This window comes from Mercenaria mercenaria, chromosome 2 (genome assembly GCF_021730395.1).
Source record: "Mercenaria mercenaria strain notata chromosome 2, MADL_Memer_1, whole genome shotgun sequence".
Lineage (NCBI taxonomy): Eukaryota > Metazoa > Mollusca > Bivalvia > Venerida > Veneridae > Mercenaria > Mercenaria mercenaria.
In genome coordinates, this window is record NC_069362.1 from 89207823 (window position 1) to 89234292 (window position 26470).

General features: G+C 35.3%; 1 protein-coding gene across 1 annotated transcript in view; it reads left to right on the forward strand.

Annotated features, from left to right (window-relative positions):
- Window positions 1-18328: 18328 nt before the first annotated feature.
- Window positions 18329-26470, forward strand: part of LOC123564552 (B9 domain-containing protein 1-like) — a 33810-nt gene continuing 25668 nt past the window's right edge. Inside the window, exons 1-2 of the mRNA XM_045358219.2 lie at window positions 18329-18479; window positions 24220-24288. Coding sequence (XP_045214154.2) covers window positions 18423-18479; window positions 24220-24288 — 126 coding nt within the window. The 5' untranslated portion in view covers window positions 18329-18422. The remainder of the gene's footprint in view (window positions 18480-24219; window positions 24289-26470) is intronic.

Sequence of the window (26470 nt, forward strand, 5' to 3'; positions counted from 1 at the left end):
ATTTGTTTTTAGTTATACAATAAACATTTCAAAAGATAGAAAAAATATATGAAACATTGAAAAAAATATTTCAGGTTTAAAATAAATATTTTAAGACATTGAATGAATATATAAAGATAGGCAATACTTACAGAAGATATAATATTGCAACACATTACATGCCATACTCGTGTTATCATTAGCAAAATATAAATACGTTAATTAAATATTTTAATATGAAATATATGTAGTATGAGTTTACCATCAAAGAAATCCACTGTGTATGATTTCACGCCTGCACTTTTTCTATAGTTGAACTTAAAACAGCACATTGCAATTCGAACACTTACACAATTTCCACGGAATTAAACTTATTAAAGCACATGACAACTCAACCACTTACACTGCATACATGTGAGTCAACATATTACAGCACATGGCAACTCTACCAGTTACACTTCAAACACGGGAGTGAACATATTACAGCACATGGCAACTGTACCAGTTACACTTCAAACAACTGAGTCCATATATTACAGCGCATGACAGCTCTACCAGTTACACTTCAAACAACTGAGTCAACATGTTAAAGCGCATGACAGCTCTACCAGTTACACTTCAAACGCGAGTGAAAATATTACAGCGCATGGCAACTCGACCACTTACTCTGCATACTTGAGAGTGAACATATTACAGCACATGGCAACTCTACCAGTTATACTTCAAACACATGAGTGACCATATTACAGCGCATGGCAGCTCTACCAGCTACACTTCAAACACGGCAGTGAACATATTACAGCACATGGCAACTCTACCAGTTACACTTCAAACACGTGAGTGACTATTACAGCACATGGCAGCTCTACCAGTTACATTTCAAACACGGGAGTGAACATATTACAGTACATGGCAACTCTACCAGTTACACTTCAAACACGTGAGTGACCATATTACGCACATGGCAGCTCTACCAGCTACACTTCAAACACGTGAGTGACTATTACAGCACATGGCAGCTCTACCAGTTACATTTCAAACACGTGAGTGACCATATTACAGCACATGGCAACTCTACCAGTTACACTTCAAACATGAGTGACCATATTACAGCACATGGCAACTCTACCAGTTACACTTCGAACACGTGAGTGAACATATTACAGCACATGGCAGCTCTACCAGCTACACTTCAAACACGGGAGTGAACATATTACAGCACATGGCAACTCTACCAGTTACACTTCAAACACGTGAGTGACCATATTACAGCGCATGGCAGCTCTACCAGCTACACTTCAAACACGGCAGTGAACATATCACAGCACATGGCAACTCTACCAGTTACACTTCAAACACGTGAGTGACTATTACAGCACATGGCAGCTCTACCAGTTACGTTTCAAACACAGGAGTGAACATATTACAGCGCATGGAAGCTCTACCAGCTACACTTTAAACACGGGAGTGAACATATTTCAGAACATGGCAGCTCTACCAGTTACATTTCAAACACGGGAGTGAACATATTACAGCGCATGGAAGCTCTACCAGCTACACTTTAAACACGGGAGTGAACATATTACAGCACATGGCAGCTCTACCAGTTACACTTCAAACACGGAAGAGAACATATTACAGCGCATGACAGCTCTACCAGATACACTTCAAACTCCCGCGTAACATATTACAGCTCATGAAAGCACGACCACTTACACTGCATACATAAGAATGAGCATATTACAGCAAATGGCAACTCTACCAGTTACACTTTAAACACGGGAGTGACTATTACAGCACATGGCAGCTCTACCAGTTACACTTCAAACACGGTAGTGACTATTACAGCACATGGCAGCTCTACCAGTTACTCTTCAAACACGGGAGAGAACATATTACAGCGCATGGAAGCTCTACCAGCTACACTTTAAACACGGGAGTGAACATATTACAGCACATGGCAGCTCTACCAGTTACACTTCAAACACGGAAGAGAACATATTACAGCGCATGACAGCTCTACCAGATACACTTCAAACTCCCGCGTAACATATTACAGCTCATGAAAGCACGACCACTTACACTGCATACATAAGAATGAGCATATTACAGCACATGGCAACTCTACCAGTTACACTTCAAACACGGGAGTGAACATATTACAGCACATGGCAGCTCTACCAGTTACACTTCAAACATGGGAATGAACATATTACAGCACATGGCAACTCTACAAGTTACACTTAAAACATGGGAATGAACATATTGCAGCACATGGCAACTCTTCCTCTTAAGCTTTACGCAGCACATGGCAACTCGAACATTTACACAACCTACATGGATGTCCATTTGACATAGCACATGGCAACACGAATACTTGTACAACATACATGTAGTCAATTTATTACAACGCATGGCATCTTGAAAACTTACACTATATATATGAACATAAATATCATTACTTAATGAAACTTTTAAAACAACAACACACCCTGGTACCGGCGCTCCAAAGAACAGGTGGCACTCACACGTATAGCGCTCGATAAGCGATTTTGAAGGAGCGGTGGTTCAAGTATTTCTTATTGTATCTCCAGTAATTCAAAACTTTTCTTAAAATGAAAGATATCTGCGCCCTGATGAATAATTGGTGACTATATTTTGTGAGTGTCACAACATTCCATCTTGAAATAAACAAAATAAGGCGAGTTAAACGTGAACGTTTGACTCAAAAATGTCAAATGTCAAAAAAAACACGTAAAATACTCAGTAAATACTCCAAATGTATTCATTTTTGATAAGTATCGTATAGTCATGTCTTCATACAATAACCAGTTCAAATTTCAAGACTTAATTTGTTATATTTAAAGAATGACTCGTGTTTAAAGATGGTATGGGGTTTCAAAACGGCACTCACATGGCACAGGTGTTATTTTTTTGGCGCTCAACAAGTACAGCTAGAGAAAAGTCTTCAGAAATGTAGACGTTGTTGTTGTTTACTCTCAGTGTTGTGTCTGTATATATGATCATAAATCTTTATACCGTTAAAAAACTGACTCTAGAAGTCGACCTTTTATGTTAAAACTTACGGCGACAATATTTTAACATTATTTTTTATGAAAAAGTTTGTTGAAAACTGATAAATGCTGAAATTTGATATGTCCTAGGAATTCGTTGAAAAATGAAAAACGTGCTTCAAAACATTCTCAGTGGGATCAGTGGACGGTAAGGTTTGCAAGAAGATATGTGTGTGCTTGCGTGCGTTTGTGCGTGCGTATGCGTTTGGTTAAACGCCGTTACTAAACAATATTTCAGGTCAATCTCAACGTTTTTGAGTACCAGTATAATGCTATGAGCATCCGTATGAAATATATTTATATACAGAGCCAGATCGATACTTTTTGTTGGGGTGTGGAATAAATGTTTGATTACAGAGTTAGTAAAACTCATTTATAACGGACTGACAAGTTTTCTATTCTTATCTTTATTTTAACAACTTACCATACGCCTACATTGAATGTATAATAAATGTTGAACTTCTTACGAACAATATTTTACTTGTATTATTAGATTTAAGATTCAGTAAACACTCATAACAGAGAAATGGAAGATTTTTACGGTGGCTGATTGATACCATTTCATCAATTCGCCACTCGACCCCGTCGAGCGAAAACACGAGAATTAAAAAAAGTTAAACGCGGAGTGTTTAGCGAGCAAAAATTCGATAAAATGTGCGGAGCGAAAACACGATTATGGGGATGGGGGTGGGGGGGGGGAAGGTGCTGGCGTTGAGCGAGATTCAAGATGTAAAGTGGCTGGGTGCCCACCCACCAATGTTATGCCTTTCAAACCTCAACTCCTTGCTCGGAGCCCGCTGATCAGCCAGTTTTCGCTCGACTCCCCCCAACGATTTACATATTAAATCTAAACTTTTGGTCTGCGATTCTCCATAGAGAAAATACTAGGAATAAGAAAGGGCGGGAGCGTGGATTGAAAACATGATAATTAGTGGGGGCGCTGAGCGAAAAGTCGATATTTACGTTATAAATCGGCGCCCAAAATTAGTGGAAAGACGGAATGGCATATATCAGCCATTAAAGAATTTTGTTAAAATGTCTGTTAGGTTCAAAAGACGCTCATATTTTAATATCTTATTAATTCAAAGAATTTATCAATTAATGAGTTCTTGTTTGGCTCTCTCATAAATTGATGTGAGACATTCCGATTTAATAGCAGACATGAGACGTGATGACTAGTTCCATTAACTACTGTTTAATCCAACATCAGACTGTTCTTGGTGGTGTTATCTTTACCACACATAACTAACCAGTCCGATTCATCTCTTTTCCGTTGTAGTTGCCTTAGAGCTGACGATTTCTCCACATTTCTGAAGACCTTTCTCTAGCTGTACTTGGTGAGCGTCAAAAAATACACACCTGTGCCATGTGAGTGCCGTTTTGAAACCCCTTACCATCTTTAAACACGAGTAATTCTTTAAATATAACAAATAAAGTCTTGGAATTGGAACTGGTTATTGTAGGAAGATATGACTATACGATACTGTATCAAAAATGAATACATTTGGTGTATTTACTGAGTATTTACGTGTTTTTTTGACATTTGACATTTTTGAGTCAAACGTTCACGTTTAACTCGCCGTAGTTTGTTTATTTTAAGATGAAATGTTGTGACACTCATAGAACATAGTCATCAATTATTCACCAGGGCGCAGATATCTTTCATTTTACAAAATTTTTTGAATTACCGGAGATACAATAAGAAATACTTACACTACCGCTCCTCCAAAATCGCTTATCGAGCGCTGTATGTGTGAGTGCCACCTGTACTTGGGAGCGCCGGTACCAGGGTGTGAACAATGGTTAAAGCAATCTGATTGGTCCGCATATTGTAATATCCGGAGTTGGTTCTTTCATAACTTAAGAATGGTCTTAAATACACTAACATTAGTCACAGATACACTGCAATGTTCTGATATTCAGTAGGGCATGGTACGTGCATGCTTTTTGTACCCGGAATATTAATGATTAATCGGACAGCATGTAGTTTGAAGTAGATATATTTTCTTTGCGCTTCCCGGAATATGCCATCTGTCTAGATGAAAAACATTCAGACTCATTTATTTTGCTTTTGTAAGCTAGTTATGTTTATCTTTTAGGCTTACTCAAATATGCCGGGTGTATGACAATTATGTTTTAAGAAAATTCCGCTTTCAGAGGTATCCTAGGTTGAAAATTCTAATAAGCTTCCACAACTACATTGAATTGGAAAAATTAAAATGTCTCTAAAACCTTACCTTTTAAAATCACAAAATTAGTTTATACCATAACTTATAGCACACTGACAGATGAAAAAAATCCAGTATTCTATTTAACGTCACGCAGTTAGTACTACGTAATGTGAAAAAAATATGATACACAGTAGATCACTGTTTTTTTTACTTTGGTAGGTCAAACGTAGGTTTCCCCTTAGTTTGACGTCTATATTTGATGGACTGGTGGTGATTAACACAATTAAAGAGCTTGATTGTCAACGAGCTATGTTTCTGGCTATCTGACCAAACATCGTATCATAAATCATGTAAAACAACCACGGAACGACAACCGATTGACAAGTTATTCATCCAAGTATCGTGTAGTTCAGATGGGTCACTCATTGTTTTAATGTTAAATTTATTCATGAATAATGACTAGGAAATGATGAATTTTAATAAATTATTTTAATGATCGATTTTACGTTGTGTTTGTAAAATTGATTGAAATTTTATTGCTTTTATCACGTCGAGTATACGAATTTGATAAATGATAAATTTTTGATATCAATTTCAAGGAACTTTGACCAATGCGACGGAAAATCAAAGCTTTTACTTCCGTATTTATTATTTTGACTAAAACTTAAGAATTACAGAATTACATGCACTTGAATCTGGGTATTAAACTACGTTTTCCCGCTAGTTCATTATTCAATACAGAGCGTACCATGATATATACATTAAGCACGCCATGGAAAAAATAGTCTGGACAGAAATATTGCATAATGACATATTCTATGGAGAAGTTAACAAACTTAAGCAGTGGGGCATTAGATGACTTATTCAGTTTCATCTATATGAAATATTTCAACATTTGATTCCAGTTTAGAAAAATAACTATTGATAAACAATTTTCTTTACATAAAAAGTACATTTTTCTGTTCTATGATCATTTCGGCTCATGTCATTTATTGCTGACTATATATAGGCTATTTTAGTATTGTGGCTGATCATGCAAGGTGGCCAGATGATTACTTGTACATATTAAAAAAATTACTTTGTTTTATGCGAGTAATAGTTAGTAACTGGCATGTTATCCCGATGTAACAGTCTGGCGAATTGTTGCACGTACATCAATTTTAAGACGCTAGTGTGAAGTTAGTAGGGAATCGATCCTACCGATTTTCGTCGACGATAATCAGGATTGATCCCTCTACGGTAACATGCGATATGCCGAATGAAATATAATACTATACTATCGAATTAAAAAATGTGACTTCCGGCACGTGCACATAACGTCTGACTTCGGATGTTTTGGAATAATACGCCATTTCCTTGTGCCCGATAAGCGTCCACATAACTTGCCCGAACCGCAACGTTTTGCACATCAGTACAAATATGGATATGTGGTATATATACACGTAGTGTACACTTGTAAATAAAAGCACCTGGTGAGTACAGTTCATATAAATAAATATATCTTTCCGGAGGGTGCGCCTATCCAAGAGGTGGAAATTACCTGTAATACAATATAATATGGGCAGTGTTGTTTTTATTCCAATATCTACCTTTATATTGATAGGGAATCGATCGTACGCGTAGCGATCGATCCTTCTACGGTAACATGCGATATACCGAATGAGATATTTACTATCTAAAGACAGTTCTTTTCAAATGTTACGGGATGGGTTGAAGTCGGATCGATTCCCGATTGAGACAGTCCCTTCAATTTCATATTAGTACAGTATTGCTGCTGTTTCTCCTGGAACGTTATAGCTCCCCGCCTTGCCTTTTTAAACTGCCGCCGCGCTGCCCTTAAAATGCGCCTTCCTGCCTTTGATCTTCTGCTAAATCCCGCCCCTTTATCCTGAAGACATCTCTCGCCGATTTTGATCAGCAAATTACGACACAGGCAACGAGAATCAATGAAGTATTAAAATTAATTGATAAACAGTATGTGATCCTGTGTATTGTCAAAATAGCGCCAATTAATTAATTATTTGTCCGTAAGCGGCCAGCTGATTACCATTAGTCTATTGAATTTTTTTTTTATATCGGCAGGTTATAGCCATAGATTTTACGGTCTCGTTTATGTTGAATAGTAGCATAATAAACGGGCCGCTAACTTCTACAAAAAAGTTAACCTTGCACATATGTACATAAACTGTTTGTTTGTATGTAAGCTTATTTATAGTCGCTACCGGTAACCCATATAGGCGACTCCTCCAGAAGACTGTTAGTAATGTTAGTCGGAGGATAGTGCAAGATACAGAAGACGCTCCAATTCCAGAAGCTTCCCTTATTATTTAGCGTGCCATGTGTAAAGCACCTATACATGGGACGCTTATCCGAGTGTTAGTAATTTTTAGTTGGAGGAGCGGGGACTCGAACTCACGACCCCTGGTTTCGTAGTTAGACAGTGTTACCACCTGACCACTGCGTCCGCTCTCCGCTGTACAAAAACATCTCTGAAGCTGATTTTCATATTCTTACAGACTGATCACTACCAAATCAAATGTAAGCTTACGCTGATCACAAATAGGCTGAAACAAAACTAGATACTACTTTTAGTGATAATCTTTTTTCATTGTCGGGATATAAATTACATAGAAGAGACAGAAATTCCAGGGAGGTGGAGGACTTATGACTTTTGTCAGAGCAGACCTCCATATAAAACAAAGACCAGACTCAGAAAGCAAAGGTTTGGAGTGTTTATGTTTTGAACTAAACCTCCAAAAATGGGGGAGTGGGAGGCGAGGGGTACTACGGTATTTTTTAATGTCAAATGTGATTTTTGATACAGAGATGACAAGTATGCTAGATAAATTATTTATTAATATTGATCATATTTTCACAATCGGAGACATGAACTATGATACGAAATTATTATTATTATTATTATACCAGATTTATATAGCGCCCTTGTCATGATCAATTTCACGTTCAAAGGCGCTTTACATAGTTCAAATGCAGCCACACAGGGCGCATAATTCATCATCTACTAGTACAGACATAGAGCGCTCTGACCAGAGGGACAGAGTGAGACAAAGCCCCCACGACAGAGAGATCAGAAATTAGATACAGGCTTGTCTGGCTAACTTAGCCTAGCTCGTTGCGAATAGACAGCCTGGTTCTTTAACGTGTCCAGTGTATAGCACTGATACACGCAAGGATTGCCTGGGTTCCTGACCAGTACACCTCTAGTTGGGTTGAAATCAGATAACAGCAAACCAGTAGAAAATACCTTAGACACTTTTAACCTAAAATATGATTAAAAGTACCAACTTGTTTCTCCAATATTGAAAACCCGTTAATATTAACGTTAAAGGTCCATTACTAAGGGAAAGTAAGTTGGCAATTTTTTTCATAGCCAGTGCATAGACTTCTGCAGGACACTAAATAATGAAGATTGGCAGGTCAAAATTTACAGAAGATCTTTGGAACTCAAAGAAATGTATGTGTATTATGTTGAAATTTCAATGAATCGATAGAATGACCCCCCAGGTCTTTTTAACTTTCTTCATAGTTCATAGAAAAATAATTGTACTTATACTGCGATTTATTTCGAATTTCTACATACCAACTTTCATTTTCCAATAAAATGAAATAGTTTCTGTGCTTTTTAAAAAAAATTAGAATGTTCACTTTCCTTAGTACTGGACCTTTAACAAACTCACCGACTTTACCCTGTAATACTACAATAATAAACTCAACTATAAGCGATTGCCATAGTATGACGTAGATGATATATATTGAGCACACAACACTATGTTTGTAGACATCCTAAATGAATGGGTCATTGCTGTTTGTTACAATAAGCCGGTAAATATTATCATTATTCATTTATGATATTGTTGTAATGACTACTATTTTTTAATAATATGTACAACGCCATTTATAAAAAAAAAGGCGTTTAATCAAATTGTTCAGTTTCAGTTGTGTGATTACATATGTCATGTTTTGTTATTTTCCTACATATCTGCGATGTGTCACATGTTTAATTCTAAAGCACCTTTGAACGTATATTCCATATGAAAAGGGCGCTCAACAAATCTGGTATAATAATAATAATGAACACGCACCCATAAAAACAAAATACATTTGTACCCCCAAAAAGACCAACCACCATATATAAATTCACAACACAGAAATATTATATACAGGACACGTCAGCCACATAATAAATATTTAAAAACCAAAAGTACAAGCGATTGGGAAAACTACAGGAAACTAAGAAACCGCAAAACATCTGAGATTCCATTACAGTATACTTTGAGAAAAGGAGTGGTGGTGGAACAAAGTGTAAGGACTTCTGGCCTACAGTCAAACCTTTCCTCTCAAAAAGACTCACTTAATATATCAGATCTATCAAAAGTATGTGAATTATTCAACGATTCAGAATTATATAAACATCGCGAAAAATATTGGCATACAGTCGAACTCAAATATAGACGAAAACCTAGTATTCAAGAAATACACGAAAACATCCCCAATCCCGTCAACTTTAATTTCAACAAAGTGAAACCGGAGAAAATCGAAAAACATTAACAATCTATCGACCCCAAAAAAGCTACCGGATACGATGCAATACCCCCTAAAATACTTAAGTGCTCAGCAAATGTAGTGTCAAAACACATAAGCAATATAGTAAACACTATGATGATAACAAATAATTTCCCAAATAGTCTCAAGGCAACCCAGGTTACACCAATTTTTAAAAAAGATAACCCATTTACTCTTAAAAACTACCGTCCTGTAAGTATAATTCCCACAATGTCCAACATTTTTGAGAAGGTTATAAACGAGCAGTTAAGTGAACATTTCAAAAAAAAAATCATGATTTTCTTAGCGTTTTCCGAAGAAAATATGATTGCCAGACAACACTTTTACAAGACGTAAGTAGCAGCCATACTGATTGATCTGTCCAAGGCCTTCGACTCTCTCCCACATGACCTCATAATAAAAAATCTAGAAGCATATGGCTTATCACAAGATACATGCTCTCTAATAAACAGTTACCTCAAAAATAGAAAACAAAGGGTAAAGATTGGTCAAAACTACAGCTCCTGGCTCGAAACCATTAAAGGCGTTCCCCAAGGCTCAATACCAGGTCCCCTAATTTTCAACATCATTATTAATGATATATATTATTTCGTTGAAAAATCAAACCTCTATAATTACGCTGATGACAATACCCTTTCTTTTAACCACCCAGATCTAGAAATTCTAAAAACTACCTTAGAACAAGACAGTGAACAATTAATAAAATGGTTTGAATTTAACCAAATGCAAGCGAACCCAGAAAAAATCCAAGCTATAGCTATAGCTAAAAACACACATGCTAAATTATCAACTATCACAATTGGAAGTAATACCATTACCTGTGAAGAATCAGTAAGATTTAGATCACAGCCTAAATTTTGACCACCAGATAAAAAATGTGTCAGAAAGCCGCTAACAAACTAAATGTAATACTCAGACTAAGCAAATTTTTAAACTTTGAATGCAAATTACTTATATATAAATCTTTTTTGTTAGATCTACATTTAACTACTGCCCAGCAATTTGGCATTTTTGCAGTAAAACTAATACAGGTAAGTTAGAAAAACTACACCACAGAGCCTTGAGCATTGTCTATAATGATTTCGAGCGAGTCCTCGTACCGTGAATGAACTCCTCAACAGAGTAAACATGCCAACACTTCACCTCGGAAGATTAAGAACCTTAGTAATAGAAACTTTAAATGTCTTTATAATTTATCTCCACCATATTTACATGATTTAGTCACCTCTAAAAACTCCAAATATTCTTGTAGGTACAGCAATACAGTTGAAGTCCCGAATGTAAGAACAACTACTAACGGTAAGAGATCCTTTCGGTTTGAGGCGACAAAGGTCTGGGAACAGCTTACCAAACAATATAAGCCAAGTAGACAACTATAAGGAGTTTATCTGGCTAATCATGGGTCGGCCCAAGCTTCCCCCCCCACCCACACACACACTTTTTTGCTAGTCTTTTATTTGATTTTTTTTATTTTCAGTTCCAGTTTTTGTAACATGTAACAGCTGGTCAGCATGCTCGCTAGTCTATGTATTTTTAACCTTGTCCTAAATTGTTAACATGTATTATTATTACCTACTTATTGCCAGTCATGTTGTTTTAACCATGTTTTAAATACGTATTTTTGTTTATAATCTTAACTTAATCTTTTAGTTACAGGTTGTTTGTTTTCAAATGCTTTATTGTCTTTTGTTTTATAGTCGGAAATAGCAAAATGCTAATGTTATATAATTAAACAACCGACTCAAAATAAAGATTCCTGTATCTTGTATCTTGTATAAATAGTCCCAACAAAGGCAGTCCTAATTTTTCTACCTTTACTCCCGTTCTCAACAGCATATCGTGGTTTCTTTTACTCCACTGCGTTTCAGTATAATTATATGTTAAGCATTCTATCAAAATTGCATGTTCCTGGCACATGCTAGATAAAAATGACAGCGTAGGAACATTAAGTCTCGGAAAGAGTCACTGAAAGAATGAAAAGCAATTAAATCAGAGGGTTGTATTTAACAAATTGTAGCTTTCTTATATGGAAGTTAAAACCCCGTTTGCTTTTCCTCTATCACTTAAGTTCTTTCCTACGAAAGTAATCTCGAAATAGGGAAATCCTGCAGAAAAACACATAGGATCCAGTATGAATTATGGACAAACCGAACCATGAGTGACAGTGAGGAAGTCTCACTGGACGACTGTATTGTCGTGAGTGTGGAAACCCGATGTGATGTCCTAACAACCTTATTCTACCACTTTAAACAAAATAGTCGTTTAAAATACAACCCAGTTAGTCAAGTGTACAGGCAGAGACTATTACTTCTCATACTCTGTGGAGATGTTGCCCTAAAGCCGGGACCTGTACAGTTTCCCTGTGGCTCCTGCAGTAAGGCTGTTGCCAAAACGCACAGGGCTATTTTATGTGACTCGTGTGATAAATGGTGCCATATAAAATGTGTTGAAATTATGTAACTCAGTAATTCGGATGGACTATGGTACTGTCCAACCAAATGAACCCGATGTCACCTCGGGAGACGTCGGAAGGGAGGTAAACTCATGCGAAAACTTTACAAATCTCGATGATAGTTACCGCCCACTACCTGATCCAGAGGAAGACTAGCTAACCCAGTAAAAATCGCCAGGTAACAACCAATCGAATAACGATATAAGTGACTATTCTTTTGAAATAAACTCGACCATGGAGAACAGGTCAAATTATGATATTTTTGCACATTTACGCAAACTGAAAAAAGAAAACAAAAATAATCCAGTTATCGGCTATATAAACATTAACAGTATACGATATAGGTTTGATGATTAGAAGCAGGTTTTAGATGACAAACTCGTAGCCTTATTATCAATTGCTGAAACTAAAATTGATGATAGTTTCAATAGTAACCTTTTCCAGGCTGATGGATATAAAATGGAACGAAAAGACAGAAACGACCATGGGGGCGGCTTGATGACTTTTGTCAGGTCAGGCTTATCATTGAAGCGTAGGGAAGACCTCGAACCTAGAGTGCCTATGTTTTTAACTGTCTACGAAAAAGAGGAAACGCGCAATCCTCAGTGTATATAAACAGCCATCTATGCCCGATGGACTGTTTGAAACTGTGATCACTTCTTGTGTGGACAAGATATGTTTCTTCTTTGACAATATCCTATGTTTAGGAGACTTTAACTTTGACATGCTCCGAAAAGATAAAAGTAAAACCATAACAAATATCTGTGATAATTTCAATCTTGAAAACATTATTAAAGACCCCACATGTTTCCCTAAAAACACCCCACCCACACTTCTTGATCTAATACTTAAAAATTCAAAATCCCTCCTATGTCATATGGTCAATTTAACTGTGGTCTGAGCGACTGCCACAACCTTATTGCAACTACCCTTAGAGAACAGTGTGAACCCAATGTTAAGGAAAAGGTAAATTTCCGCAGCTATAAAACTTTCGATGAACAAAATTTCAATGAAGATTTGTCTAAAGTTCCTTTCCATGTAGCACACATCTTTGGCGATATAGATGATGTATACTGGACCTACGCGTACCTCCTGAAAGAAATTGTCAATGAACACGCACCTGTAAAAGAAAAAAATCTATAAGAAACACCCACCACCTTATATGAACTCTATACATAGAAAGTCCATTTTTAAAACCAGACAAGCTAGAAACACATTTGATAAAATAAAACTGATGCAAATTGGAGGCACTACACCAAACTCCGTAACGCCAAAACTAATATCGAACATGAAAGTATAATGGTCTACTTCAAAGAAAGATGCGATGGCGGCCCCAAGTCAAAGGACTTCTGGCCAACCATCAAACCTTTCTTATCACAAAAAACAGGTTAACAAATTATTCTTAAAGACGCTGACTCCGATTCCCTTATATCTAACCAGAACACCGTAGTTAATTAAATGAATGCCTTTTATGTTAACATAGCTAAAAATATAGGTATTGACTCCAAACACCAGTAAACCAAGACAACCCCAATGTCCAACATATTTATGATAACACCAATATGAACGCCCGTGATTTTTCTCCAATTCCTGAGTCTAACATCATTAAAAGTATTAAAAAACTGGATAGTAAAAAGGCCACACGAGTGGACGGTATACCGCCAAAAATTATCAAAGCTGGGTCCCAAAGTCTTACACCTCCTATCACTGCTATCGCTAATTTAATTCTAAACAAAGGTCAGTCCCCATCCAAATTAAAACAAGCACAGGTTACCCATATCTATAACAAGCAAATTCGATGAATTGGTATCCCCCGCCGAAAGGATTTGTGGTGAGGAATGGCAAAAAAATATATCCGGCAAACAGTTAAGGATGTTAATATTAAAGAAGCAAATAATTTCATTAGTCAAAATCAATTTAACAGAAAACAAATGTTTAATTAAAGAGTACATAATAAATGTATGATACTTTGATCCTGACTAAAGAATTTATTTTGAATGGAATATGCTTACTGTAATAAGCTTAGCTTTTAAATTTTTAAATGCAGTTAATTGAAATATGAGCTTGAAGTTTAACTGGAACGAAATATTGTCTTTGAGTGGTTTGGCACCAGGTGTTGTTGTTTAACATGTACATTTGAACTTAAATTAAAAAAACAACCCTATATAATTATGCCGACGACAATACATTGTCTTCAAGTCTTCAGAACTTAACTACCTTTAAGGAAACACTCGAATCTGAAAGTAGAGTACTAATAACTTGGTTTGAAATCAATCAAATGCAGGCAAACCCAGATCAATTTCAATGCTAAAAATCAAAAAATGAGGTCAAATCTTTCAATTTAAATAACAACGAAATCACATGTGAAGACGAGGTCAAACTACTGGGTGTTACACTAGACTCCCTACTTAACTTCGACAGCCAGGTCACCAAAATAAATGTCGCAAAGACGCAAAACTGTTAAACGTCCTACAACGATGAAGTAAATTCCAAAATATTCAAACAAGGTTGGGCATTTTAAAATACTTCATCCGGTCCAACTTCAACTACTGCCCGCTGGTGTGGCATTTCTGTAGTAAATCAAATACTGAAAGGCTTGAAAAATTACAGTATCGTGGTTGCAGAATTGTTTATAATAACTATGAATCATCTTATGAAACCTTATTAAACAAAGTAAAATTAATTACTCTTCATCTAAGCAAAATTAGAACAATTGCTATTGAACTAACAAAATGATAAACAACATCTCACCAGAATATATAAGATCTTTAGTCAATGTAAAATCATCTTCATATAATTTCAGATACGAAAACACATGAGATATAACAACAGAAAAGACAATCAGATATAGCAAGAACTCTTTTAGGTTTGAGGCCGTTCGGGTGTGGAACAGTCTGCCAAATGATGTAAGGACTGCACAGGAATACAAAGATTTTTTCAGGCTGATCCGCACCTGGACAGGTCCCAAATGTAAATGCGCCATGTACACATAGCTGCTTTTATTATTTTATAATTCTCTTTGTCGTTTGGCTTTTTATGTTGCTTTACCCAATATTGTGCTTAGTTTTTCTTTATAACCAACTCTTATCACTGATCATCATACTGCTTGTTATTTTGGTATTTATTCATTTTCATAGATAGATTTTCCCCCTCGTCTGGTTGAGTTTCAGCGCGTGTTGACTGGCCGTACAGCTGGCGAAACCAGGCGAAGCCAAATTTAAACCGGTTTTTATTTATTTTTTTTTTTTACAATAAGTCTTCATTAACCGAGTACTGATAATTTAATTAGTAAAATATGTCTTACATATTTTTTTTTGTACAACAGCTATTTATTTGCTTACATTTTTTTTCTTCAATTTACCACATGCTCTTTTTGTGATAATGGTAGATGATAGATGCGGGTGTGGCACTGTGTTTGACCCTCTCAAGCCCTTTTTCCATTCTACACCTTTCTTTCGGCAGGTTGGGACATAAGTACTTTTACTTGGGGAACTAGGTTTTTTGTCTTACACTTGTCACATTACCCGACTGTCAACTACTAATTCTTATTTATATTTATTTACTTGTTTTTACTTGCATGTATCATATGTATGCTTGATATTTTCTCTACTGTAACAGGGTTACTTCCAATGTCTTGCTTTAAGGATGTACGAGCGTTTTTTTCAGGATATCCGCCATTTTGAAAAATGTTTCTCCGAATAGTGTTTTTTAACAAAAGTTTTGCCAAAAATTAATGATAGATAATTAAAATATGGCTAATAATGTACCATTTAAGCAAATATATTCTACTTTTTGCGAAAAATTTTTTTTCACCCTTATTTTTGGCTTGAATTTGCCTAAAATTGATGTAAGATTTACAATGGGGTAGGGGTAGGTAATGTCAAATGTCTATTAAAGTAGATTAGGTTTGGTTTTGAAATTTTCCTGACTGATACATATAATGATGAGCTATAATTGAAATAAAAGTTTTCAAGATAGCACATTATATTACCTAGAAAACATATATTAAAACAAAAAGAACAAAAAATGTCCAAATTCACCAATTTTTAACAGTTTTTTTCTTAATAAATCTCTTAGATGCACGGTGACCCCAACTTTTTTTCTTTCCATTTTGAAGCATTTTTATGGGTCATTAAAGCTGCAAAATATTTTGAAAATCTTAACGTCAGAATTTTTTTTGTAGATCTAAATATGTTTTTTCCATTGACAATAAAGTGGGTGGGGTAATTATGGCACTATGTGAAAATGAAAGAGAATTGTTAGTGACATTTATGCTTATATAATACTGGCATCACCTTGTATTCATATTAACCTGTAACAACCAAAATCCCTATAACATTAAGTTGAATATTATATGTTTTATAAAGTACCACCATTTTTCTAATTTTACAAAATTTCAGAAATGCTTAAGCAGTGGGTGAAGAAAATGCCCTAAAAAATTAAAACGAGTTCGGTGACCTATGTTTTTTTCTTTTCTTGTTTGTCTTGGAAACAAATGTTCTTCAAGCTCACAGAGTATGAAAAAATTCTTTACGTTAGAAAAAATTCGCTCCTACATCCTTAACTGTTTGTCGCTTTTTAGTTGTTATAATTTTACCACTTGTTTGTCGGGAAATAGCTTTAAGCTAATGTTTTTTTTTTGTTATGTAATATCCGACGTTAAATAAAGCTTCTTGTGTCTTGTATCTTGTAATATAAGTCTCTGAAAATATGATAATGCTAGACAAGATCGAAAAAAAAACGTTGTTAAATAAGTGGATTTTCTATGGAATAAAGTACATTATTTTTTCATCTTTTGTCTCTGCTTAGTTAAACCTGTATCTGTATCTTTGTTATGCCTTTTATGCTGCTTTTGCTTTATTTCTCTAAGCCATCTTGTATGAGTGTTAGCATAACAGTTGCATTGTTGTCTATCTGCTTAAATAGTTTATGCATAATGAATTTTCTCTATATGCATGATTAAGATAAAAACTCTCATTGTATTTTACAGTATCGCCATCCTACCATAACTGCAGCATTGTGTAGGCATTAAATGTTGGCAGTAATGCGTGTGTGGACTGGCCGTACAGCTTACAAGGCTGGCGTTTTAATGTTCTATATATGCTGCATCTGTTTCCGATGTAAATACTACCGGTAGTTGTATGGTTTGTTAGTTTCACTGTATGTACACATGATACCAAACTATATACTGTAAACCTATAAAACCGTAAAAAATCTGATTTTCTTATCTGAATAAGTTTTTCTGTATACTCCGGGTGATCACACACTTGTGCCCTTTGTGCTTTTTTCTATTTCTGTAAAGAAGCCTATCTGTTGTCAACTGGACGAGTAGTTCTGGTCACCTTGGAGTACGTATGTGTTCACTGTGTTTTTGTGTCTTTACGTTGTTTGCTTCTTTTTTAGTTCAATGTTATTTTCTTAGCATGCAACTGTAAATATATCTGTTTTAGCTATAAGCTAGTCATTGTTTCTATGTGCTAATCCGCTTTTATATAGTTTTAATACTTCCTATTTTTATGTTATATACATGTGTTATATTTGTTATTTAAATATGTCTTTGAATTATTATAATAGCTATACATGACGTCATCAACGTTATTGATTGTAAACATTATACCCCTGATGAAGGCATTGAAAGTCGAAACTAGTTGGAAATAAATTAAAAACCAGTTTGAAGTTGTTCTTCCATTTTCTATTGTATAATAGCTATATTAATAATTACTATTTTTTTATGTCTTCATGAAATTTATTTAAGACTATTGCTAATTTGTCTTGTGTATATTTTAAGTATTACTTGTTTTGATCTAAATCTCTTAATATCTTACTCAACATAATTATATATGTTTAAACATGCTTAAAGCAATTATTATGTTTTCCTTTTTAGCTGCTTTATCATTGTTAATCTATGTTTGTCGGAAAATAGCTCATGAGCTAAGGTTAACTTGTTATATTGTATCCGACGTAAAATAAAGCTTCTTGTATCTTGTATTTAGTGGTGTTCAGCATACACGAGGGGTAGACTCTTCCACGCGTTAGATACTACAGATCAGTGAAACAGACTAACACGAGGGGTGGAGACATTTAGTAACTTCTAGCCAAAAGAACTAAATTTGTAATTTTCATGGAATGTGAATTTTATGCACCGGTGTGATGTAAACAAACATGGCGGCAAGTTCGGTATTTCTTGTGATGGTTAGCGGCCAAATTGAATCTGCAGAGGTAAATAAAGAGCATTAATCTCTTATAATTCTCTGTTCAATCGCAGGAATGATTATTTTTTCATATGCCTATATATTACCCGAGCAGTAAGCTTAAAAGTGCCAAAGTTATATCTTGATTTATGAAGGGACAGGTTGAAACTCGCTGCTGCCAGTACAGAGACTCGGCTCATGTCTCTTTCTAGCTAAATATCAGCTCAGAGATTAAATTTGCTGTGATGGATCTCTGAGCTGAAACGAATCCCGTATTAAAACCTAAGCTGAAATCGTGCCAGAAGTCTTCTAGAAAAGTGGGAGTTGGAGTGGGATATGGAGTTCAACCCCTCAAAGTGTCAGGTGATCCACGCCACTAGAAGGAAACATCTTATCCCTACCCAGTATTACCTACATGGAGTCCAACTTGAGTCGGTCAGCTAAGCTAAATACCTAGTCTAAATAATGAGACCTTGGGTAGACCGATTTTACATTTTGATATTTTACTTGGTCTACCTAGAGGTCTCAACCAGAAACAATCAAAATTGTGGTGGAAACTGTGGTCGATTGAAATTACGATTTTTCAGTAGTCACGATTTTTTTTAGCCCTAACAGCTTACCTGTTTTTTAAATCATAAATAGTAAATATAAAACATAAGAACAGGACATATTTATCGAGAATTTTTCATTTTCCAATACGTAGTACACGCGATTTAAACCTCTGAATTTTTTTAACTGCCATAGTTTGAAAGTTTTTTAAGGAATATAGATAATATATACACCATTGGAAAGGAAAAATTAAAGGCTTTCTATGTATCTATGTATGTATTTCTTTTTTTGATCCGTCTCTTTATTATAACATAATTCCCGCCCAACGGAATCCATTGGGTGTTATTTACGCAAAGAAGGGGACAGTGCTATCACATTCTTTTTCTTTTCTGGTTTGTACTCGGAGGCGGATATCGACAAGTCAAGAAAATATAACGATATTCAACTCTCGAGTACAATTATTTGGACTACTAAATACCTAGGCGTGGATATCTCAAATGACCTATCATGGGACAATCACATAAACAGGTCAGCCAAAAAGCTAACCAAACCCTAGGGTTCTTACTAAGAAACATTAAGGTCAAATCCCAACACATTAAGACCATTGCTTACCAGACTCTAGTCTGACCCCAGCTCGAATATGCCTTCGAGGTATGGTCGCCCCACACCCAAAATCAGATTGACCAAATACGCATCCAAAGGAGAGCCGCCTGTTGGATCAAGACTGACTACGGCCGTACTCCCAGTGTATCAGATATGCTCCACTCCCTAAACCTTCGTCGACTGGATTTAAGGCGTATAGATTCTAGGTTATCACTCTTCTATAAGATTCATCATGATCTGGTTGCTATCCCAATCGTAGATAACCTTACCCCAATGACCCGATGTGTCCGCTATGGCCATTCCCTAAGTTATAGGTTAATAACTAGAACCACTGACTATTACAAGTTTTCTTATTTTCCGAGAACAGTGTACCATTGGAACCAACTTCCCCCCAGTGTAGCCCACCTCCCTACCCTAGAGCAGTTCAGTGCTGCAGTTTGCAGCCTTGAACACGCCTTGCCTTAGTTATCCTGCAAACTCAAGATTGAAAGTTTTAACCTTTTTATATCAGCAAAGTTGTTATTTTTTTTTAGTTTCTTCCACTCTATAAATTTTTATCACTATATTCTTTCTCTTTATGATTTTGACGCGCAAAATGTCTACGTTCCCGCAAGAGGTTTGACATCTACGGAAGATAGATAGATAGATAGAAGTCTGTCACGCTAAAATTTCCTCAAATGAAATGCAGTGGACTCACCTTTTGGGCCATATAATGATATATGTTTCAAAGATGATGACAAAAGATGAAAGGTTTCATTTAGAGGATATGGTGCACTGGAAGAATTGAGAAATGTTAGAAAGTCCTACTTTAACATTCTTGTGACATCTACATTTTATCACAGGAACCTGAAATTCTATCCTATCCATATTTAATAAGCCAACACAAGTCTATATAAAAAAAGTCCCCCCTCTATATCGTATATAAAAAATCACGAGGAATGCAATGCATCCACACCCAACCCACCTCATGAAAAACAATAAAATTTCAAAAAACACTAGTGTGAGTGTGATCGGGTTTTGTAATTATCAAAGGACAAATAAAATAAACCCGGAATTGTGCTTACTTGTCGCTATCACTGTATTGACCAACACAAAATCAACAGTTTTAACAACATTTCGTTCATCGTCGAAACCATTGCGTGACGTCACATATTTTGCCTCGGAGATAATAAATAAATAGTTTCTCTATACATTATTTTTTATCATTAATATTTCTTTCAATAAATATTACATCTTTGAATTCATTTACCAGTTTAATAAAAGAATATTTAGCCAAATCATATTGGAAAAACCCAAAGATGAGAAGTAACTCGAGCGTTCCGAAAAGCAGGAAAGTAACTCGACCATTGACGCAAGCAGGGAGTAACTGATATTTTGTTATCATGGCCAGACAGCTATGTCTAGTGATACAGTATGAGTTTTGAACTTTTCTGATATTAGATGTGTTGGAAATGACGATCCTGCTTTGACAAAATTCATGGTTACGCGTTCATAATATTGTACTTTAACCCGTATGCTGTATAATACAGTTCTTACTGTATTACCGGATACAGGCATTTACACAACAACTTTATCAACTCCGCAGCAGAAATCTACATTAACCTGTGACGTCACACAATGGCTTAGACGATGAACAAAATGTTGTGGAAACTGTTGATTTTGTGTTAGTCCATAGGGTGACAGCGACAAATAAGCACAGTTCTGTGTATATTTTATTTGCTTTATTTGCCCTTAGATAATTACACCACCCAATCACACCCGCACTTCTGTTTTTCGAAATTTTCTTGTTTATATGTAGTGGGTGGGGTGTGAATGTGTTACATTCCTGGTGTTTTTAGCTCACCTGTCACAAAGTGACAAGGTGAGCTTTTGTGATCGTGTGGCGTCCGTGCGTCCGTCCGTGCGTGCGTAAACTTTTGCTTGTGACCACTCTAGAGGTCACATTTTTCATGGGATCTTTATGAAAGTTGGTCAGAATGTTCATCTTGATGATATCTAGGTCAAGTTCGAAACTGGGTCATATGCGGTCAAAAACTAGGTCAGTAGGTCTAAAAATAGAAAAACCTTGTGACCTCTCTAAAGGCCATATTTTACATGAGGACTTAATGAAAATTGGTCAGAATGTTTACCTTGATGATATCTAGGTCAAGTTCGAAACTGGGTCACGTGGGATCAAAAACTAGGTCAGTAGATCTAAAAATAGAAAAACCTTGTGACCTCTCTAGAGGCCATATTTCTCAATGGATCTTCATGAAAATTGGTGAGAATGTTCACCTTGATGATATCTAGGTCAAGTTCGAAAATGGGTCACATGGGGTCAAAAACTAGGTCAGTAGGTCTAAAAATAGAAAAACCTTGTGACCTCTCTAGAAGCCATATTTCTCAATGGATCTTCATGAAAATTGGTGAGAATGTTCACCTTGATGATATCTAGGTCAAGTTTGAAAATGGATCACATGTGGTCAAAAACTAGGTCAGTAGGTCTAAAAATAGAAAAACCTTGTGACCTCTCTAGAGGCCATATATCTCAATGGATCTTCATGAAAATTGGTCAGAATGTTCACCTTGATGATATCTAGGTTAAGTTTGAAACTGGGTCACGTGCGATCAAAAACTAGGTCAGTAGGTCTGAAAATAGAAAAACTTTGTGACCTCTCTAGAGGCCATATTTTTCATGGGATCTTCATGAAAATTGGTCAGAATGTTCACCTTGATGACATCTAGGTCTAGATTGAAACTGGGTCATGTGCAGTCAATAACTAGGTCAGTAGATCTAAAAATAGAAAAACCTTGTGACCTCTCTAGAGGCCATATTTTTCAAGAGATCTTCATGAAAATTGATCAGAATGTTCATCTTGATGATATCTAGGTCAGGTTCGAAACTGGGTCAGGTGCGGTCAAAAACTAGGTCAGTAGGTCTAAAAATAGAAAAACCTTGTGACGTCTCTAGAGGCCATATTTCTCAATGGATCTTCATGAAAATTGGTGAGAGTGTTCAGCTTGATGATATCTAGATCAAGTTCGTAACTGGGTCATGTGCGGTCAAAAACTAGGTCAGTAGGTGGAAAAATAGAAAAACCATGTGACCTCTCTAGAGGCCATATTTTTAATGAGATATTTCATGAAAATTGGTGAGAATGTTCATCTTGATGATATCTAGGTCAAGTTCAAAAGTAGGTCATGTGCCTTCAAAAACTAGGTCATTAGGTCAAATAATAGAAAAACCTTGTGACCTCTCTAGAGGTCATATTTTTCAATGGATCTTCATGAAAATTGGTCAGAATTTTTTATCTTGATGATATCTAGGTCACATGTGCTCAAAAACTAGGTCACTATGTCAAATAATAGAAATAACGATGTCATACTCAGTTCAACACTGGAACATGTGGGGATAGGTGAGCGATTCAGGACCATCATGGTCCTCTTGTTTTTATATAGAGGGGGGTCTTTTTTATATAGACTTGTGTTGGCTTATGGATGGAATAGAATTTCAGCTTCCTGTGATTTTATTAAACTTGATTATTGAAATAAAAGATTTTGCTTTTAATTAAAATGTCTTTAACTATTTTCAACATACCTTTCAACAAATTATAGTATTAAAATTCTTTCAAAAGGCGTGTGCTACATCTATGAACATTTATTAAACTTGTATAAATGTTGTGTCAGTTATGTTTAAACATTTGACTTTCTTTCATCATTTGCCTTCAAAGAATTTGTAACACTTCCATTTTAAGGCTTTGAAATAGTTGTTAAACTATCGAGATTGACATTAGGATTTGAATTCAGTCTAGCATTTTACAGGTAAATATTGCTATCCTAGGCAAACAAAACTGATAAAATAATTAATTATGTACACTGTGAATAAACAAATCGATCACTGGATGCCTAGAAAAAATCTAGAGTATAAGCGAGGGGTTCAGTTACCCGATGGCTAAAATGCAGGCTAGGCGTCCTGTTATCGGACAGCTAGACACTTCCTTTAAAAAAAATTATTTACGTTTATTTCTGTTTTATTTTATTTTTTATTTGCAACAAAATTAAAAATGAAAATGAGCAACTATTATATGGAAAAAGCAGGTCAGTACTCCTAGACAACCCCCAACAGTCTTGTGTCTGCAGGTATGGATCCATATCTCTAGACACTTTCTATCAAATAAACAGAATCTGATGTGTCTAATCTTCCAGTTACTGGACGCCTGCCCATTTAAGCCAAGGCTGTGCAAATGATGGTCAAGCAAATACTGGTACTTTATCAGCACAACCTTCATGCAGATTATTTTTGTTATTCATAGATGGTCTTGCTGATTGATTATTTGCACCAGTCATGTCAATAAATTATTTATGTTATTCACATGACAGCCATGCGGGGGAAAGGTTATGCAAATCATTTTTGTTCAATGTGACTAAACATACTGTATACATTTGTAGTAAAGTTTTTCTAAAGTGTTTCCTGTTTATCAGAGTATTCTTTTTATTTATTTGTTCTGACAGTATGAGTTCATTAATCCCTCAGAATGATTTGATATCAGTAGAAAACTAATGAAAAGCATGCATTTATGTCAGCAAATTTTTACATACAAAATATTCTATTTATTGTTTTTCAATTTGTTTTTCAGTTTCCTGAGTTTGATGATATTTACTGTAGATATTGCTTCACATATGGACAAGATTGGCTCATAACATCTGTAAGTACATGATTTTTCTCAGGGAAAGCAATAATGTAGTACTTTTGAATACTTGTAGTATTAGTAAGCTCCCCTCCATTGAAAAATTCAAGGGTATGAAATCATTGATATTCAGTATTGGCTGTAGTTGTAAGGATTCTGGTAAATTAGCAATTTTTTTGAAAAGCAGGGACTCAAATAGTTACCTGTGCAAGTCTGTCAAAATAGGAATGGCATTCCATCTATACAGTGCTTTTAGTAGGGTATAGCGGATTTTAGGGTGTAGAGAACTAAGCTTGATAATTTTTGCATTAAGAAATTATTATATAAATTTTTAAAGTAAAAAAAAAAAAATATCCTATTCTTTTATTGGCTTGCAGACAGACATTCTCACATACATCCTAGATGTTAGCTTGTTTTGTTATTTTTCTTGTGTCATTGTCTGAAAATCAGTGCTATCCTGTACTGACAGTTACGCTAGTGACTATGTAAAGAGCATAAGAGTTTTGCATGTAAGTTAGTACATTGTATCTCAAAAACTAATGCAAATATTGAATGGAAACTTCATACCTTTCTCTGAGTTTATAAGACTAGGTCATAGCATCAGTTCCCATTTATTAATAAGTCTGACATATATTTTGTATTGTGTTTTGAATACTGATGTGAATAAAATTAATGTTGTTGTTGTTGCAAAATTATGTCCCGTTTCGAACGTAAAATCTTCTGGTTAAAGTTTTGCATGCAAGTTACTATCTCCAAAACTAACGCAGATATTATGAAGTTAAATGTAGCTTTTATTTAAAAATGTGAAAATGCTTAGCTATCCTTACATGTAATTTTACTCATGACAAAGTTGGTACCAAACTGTTCGTTATTTTAAGTAGAAAATGACAATTGTAATTGGAAATTTAAGTTGTGTTATTTAACTCTACATTTAAAGAACAGAACAGAACAGAACAGAACATGATCTTTATTACACCCAAGTAATTATACAATATGGGGATTAAACATAATGACAGTATATAATAACATGTTTACATGAACTTCCGACAGGCAAATATTATTTTATTGTTGGGGGAAAACATGAATGTATCAGAAATTTTATACATCTAGTAAAAATCAGTATTTCAAAAATTACAGAGACTACAAGTTGTATTTATAGTTTACAAACATTAATTTAAGTTGTAGATAAAAAAAAAAAAAAAAAATAATAATAAAATAAAAGAAATCCTAGCAAGTAATGTAGTTATTAAAGAACAAATCAACAAAAAAAAAAAAGGTCGTTATGAATATCATGCAGACGCTTTAAATTCTGTTTGAAAAAAAATGATGAGTTATTGTCATCACTTGAGCGGTTGTCGGCGTCGGCGTTGCCTGGTTAAGTTTTATGTTTAGGTCAGCTTTTCTCCTAAACTATCAAAGCTATTGCTTTGAAACTTGGAATACTTGTTCACCATCATAAGCTGACCCTGTATAGCAAGAAACATAACTCCATCTTGATTTTTGCAAGATTTATGGCCCCTTTTGTACTTAGAAAATATCAGATTTCTTGGTTAAGTTTTACGTTTAGGTCAACTTTTCTCCTAAACTATCAAAGCTATTGCTTTGAAACTTGGAATACTTGTTTACCATCATAAGCAGACCCTGTACATCAAGAAACATAACTCCATCTTGCTTTTTGCAAGAATTATTGCCCCTTTTGGACTTAGAAAATCAGTTTTCTTGGTTAAGTTTTATGTTTAGGTCAGCTTTAATCCTAAACTATCAAAGCTATTGCTTTAAAACTTGCAACACTTGTTCACCATCATAAGCTGACCCTGTACAGCAAGAAACATAACCCCATCCTGCTTTTTGCAAGATTTATGGCCCCTTTTGGACTTAGAAAATATCAGATTTCTTGGTTAAGTTTTATGTTTAGGTGAACTTTTTCTCTTAAACTATCAAAGCTATTGCTTTGAAACTTGCAACACTTGTTCACCATCATAAGCTGACCCTGTACAGCAAGCAACACAACTCAACCCTGCTTTTTGCAATAATTATTGCCCCTTTTGGACTTAGAAAATCATTTTCTTGGTTGAGTATTATGTTTAAGTATACTTTTCTCATAAACTATCAAAGCTATTGCTTTAAAACTTGCAACAGTTTTTCACCATCATAAGTGGACACTGTACATCAAGAAACATAACTCTGTCCTGCTTTTTGC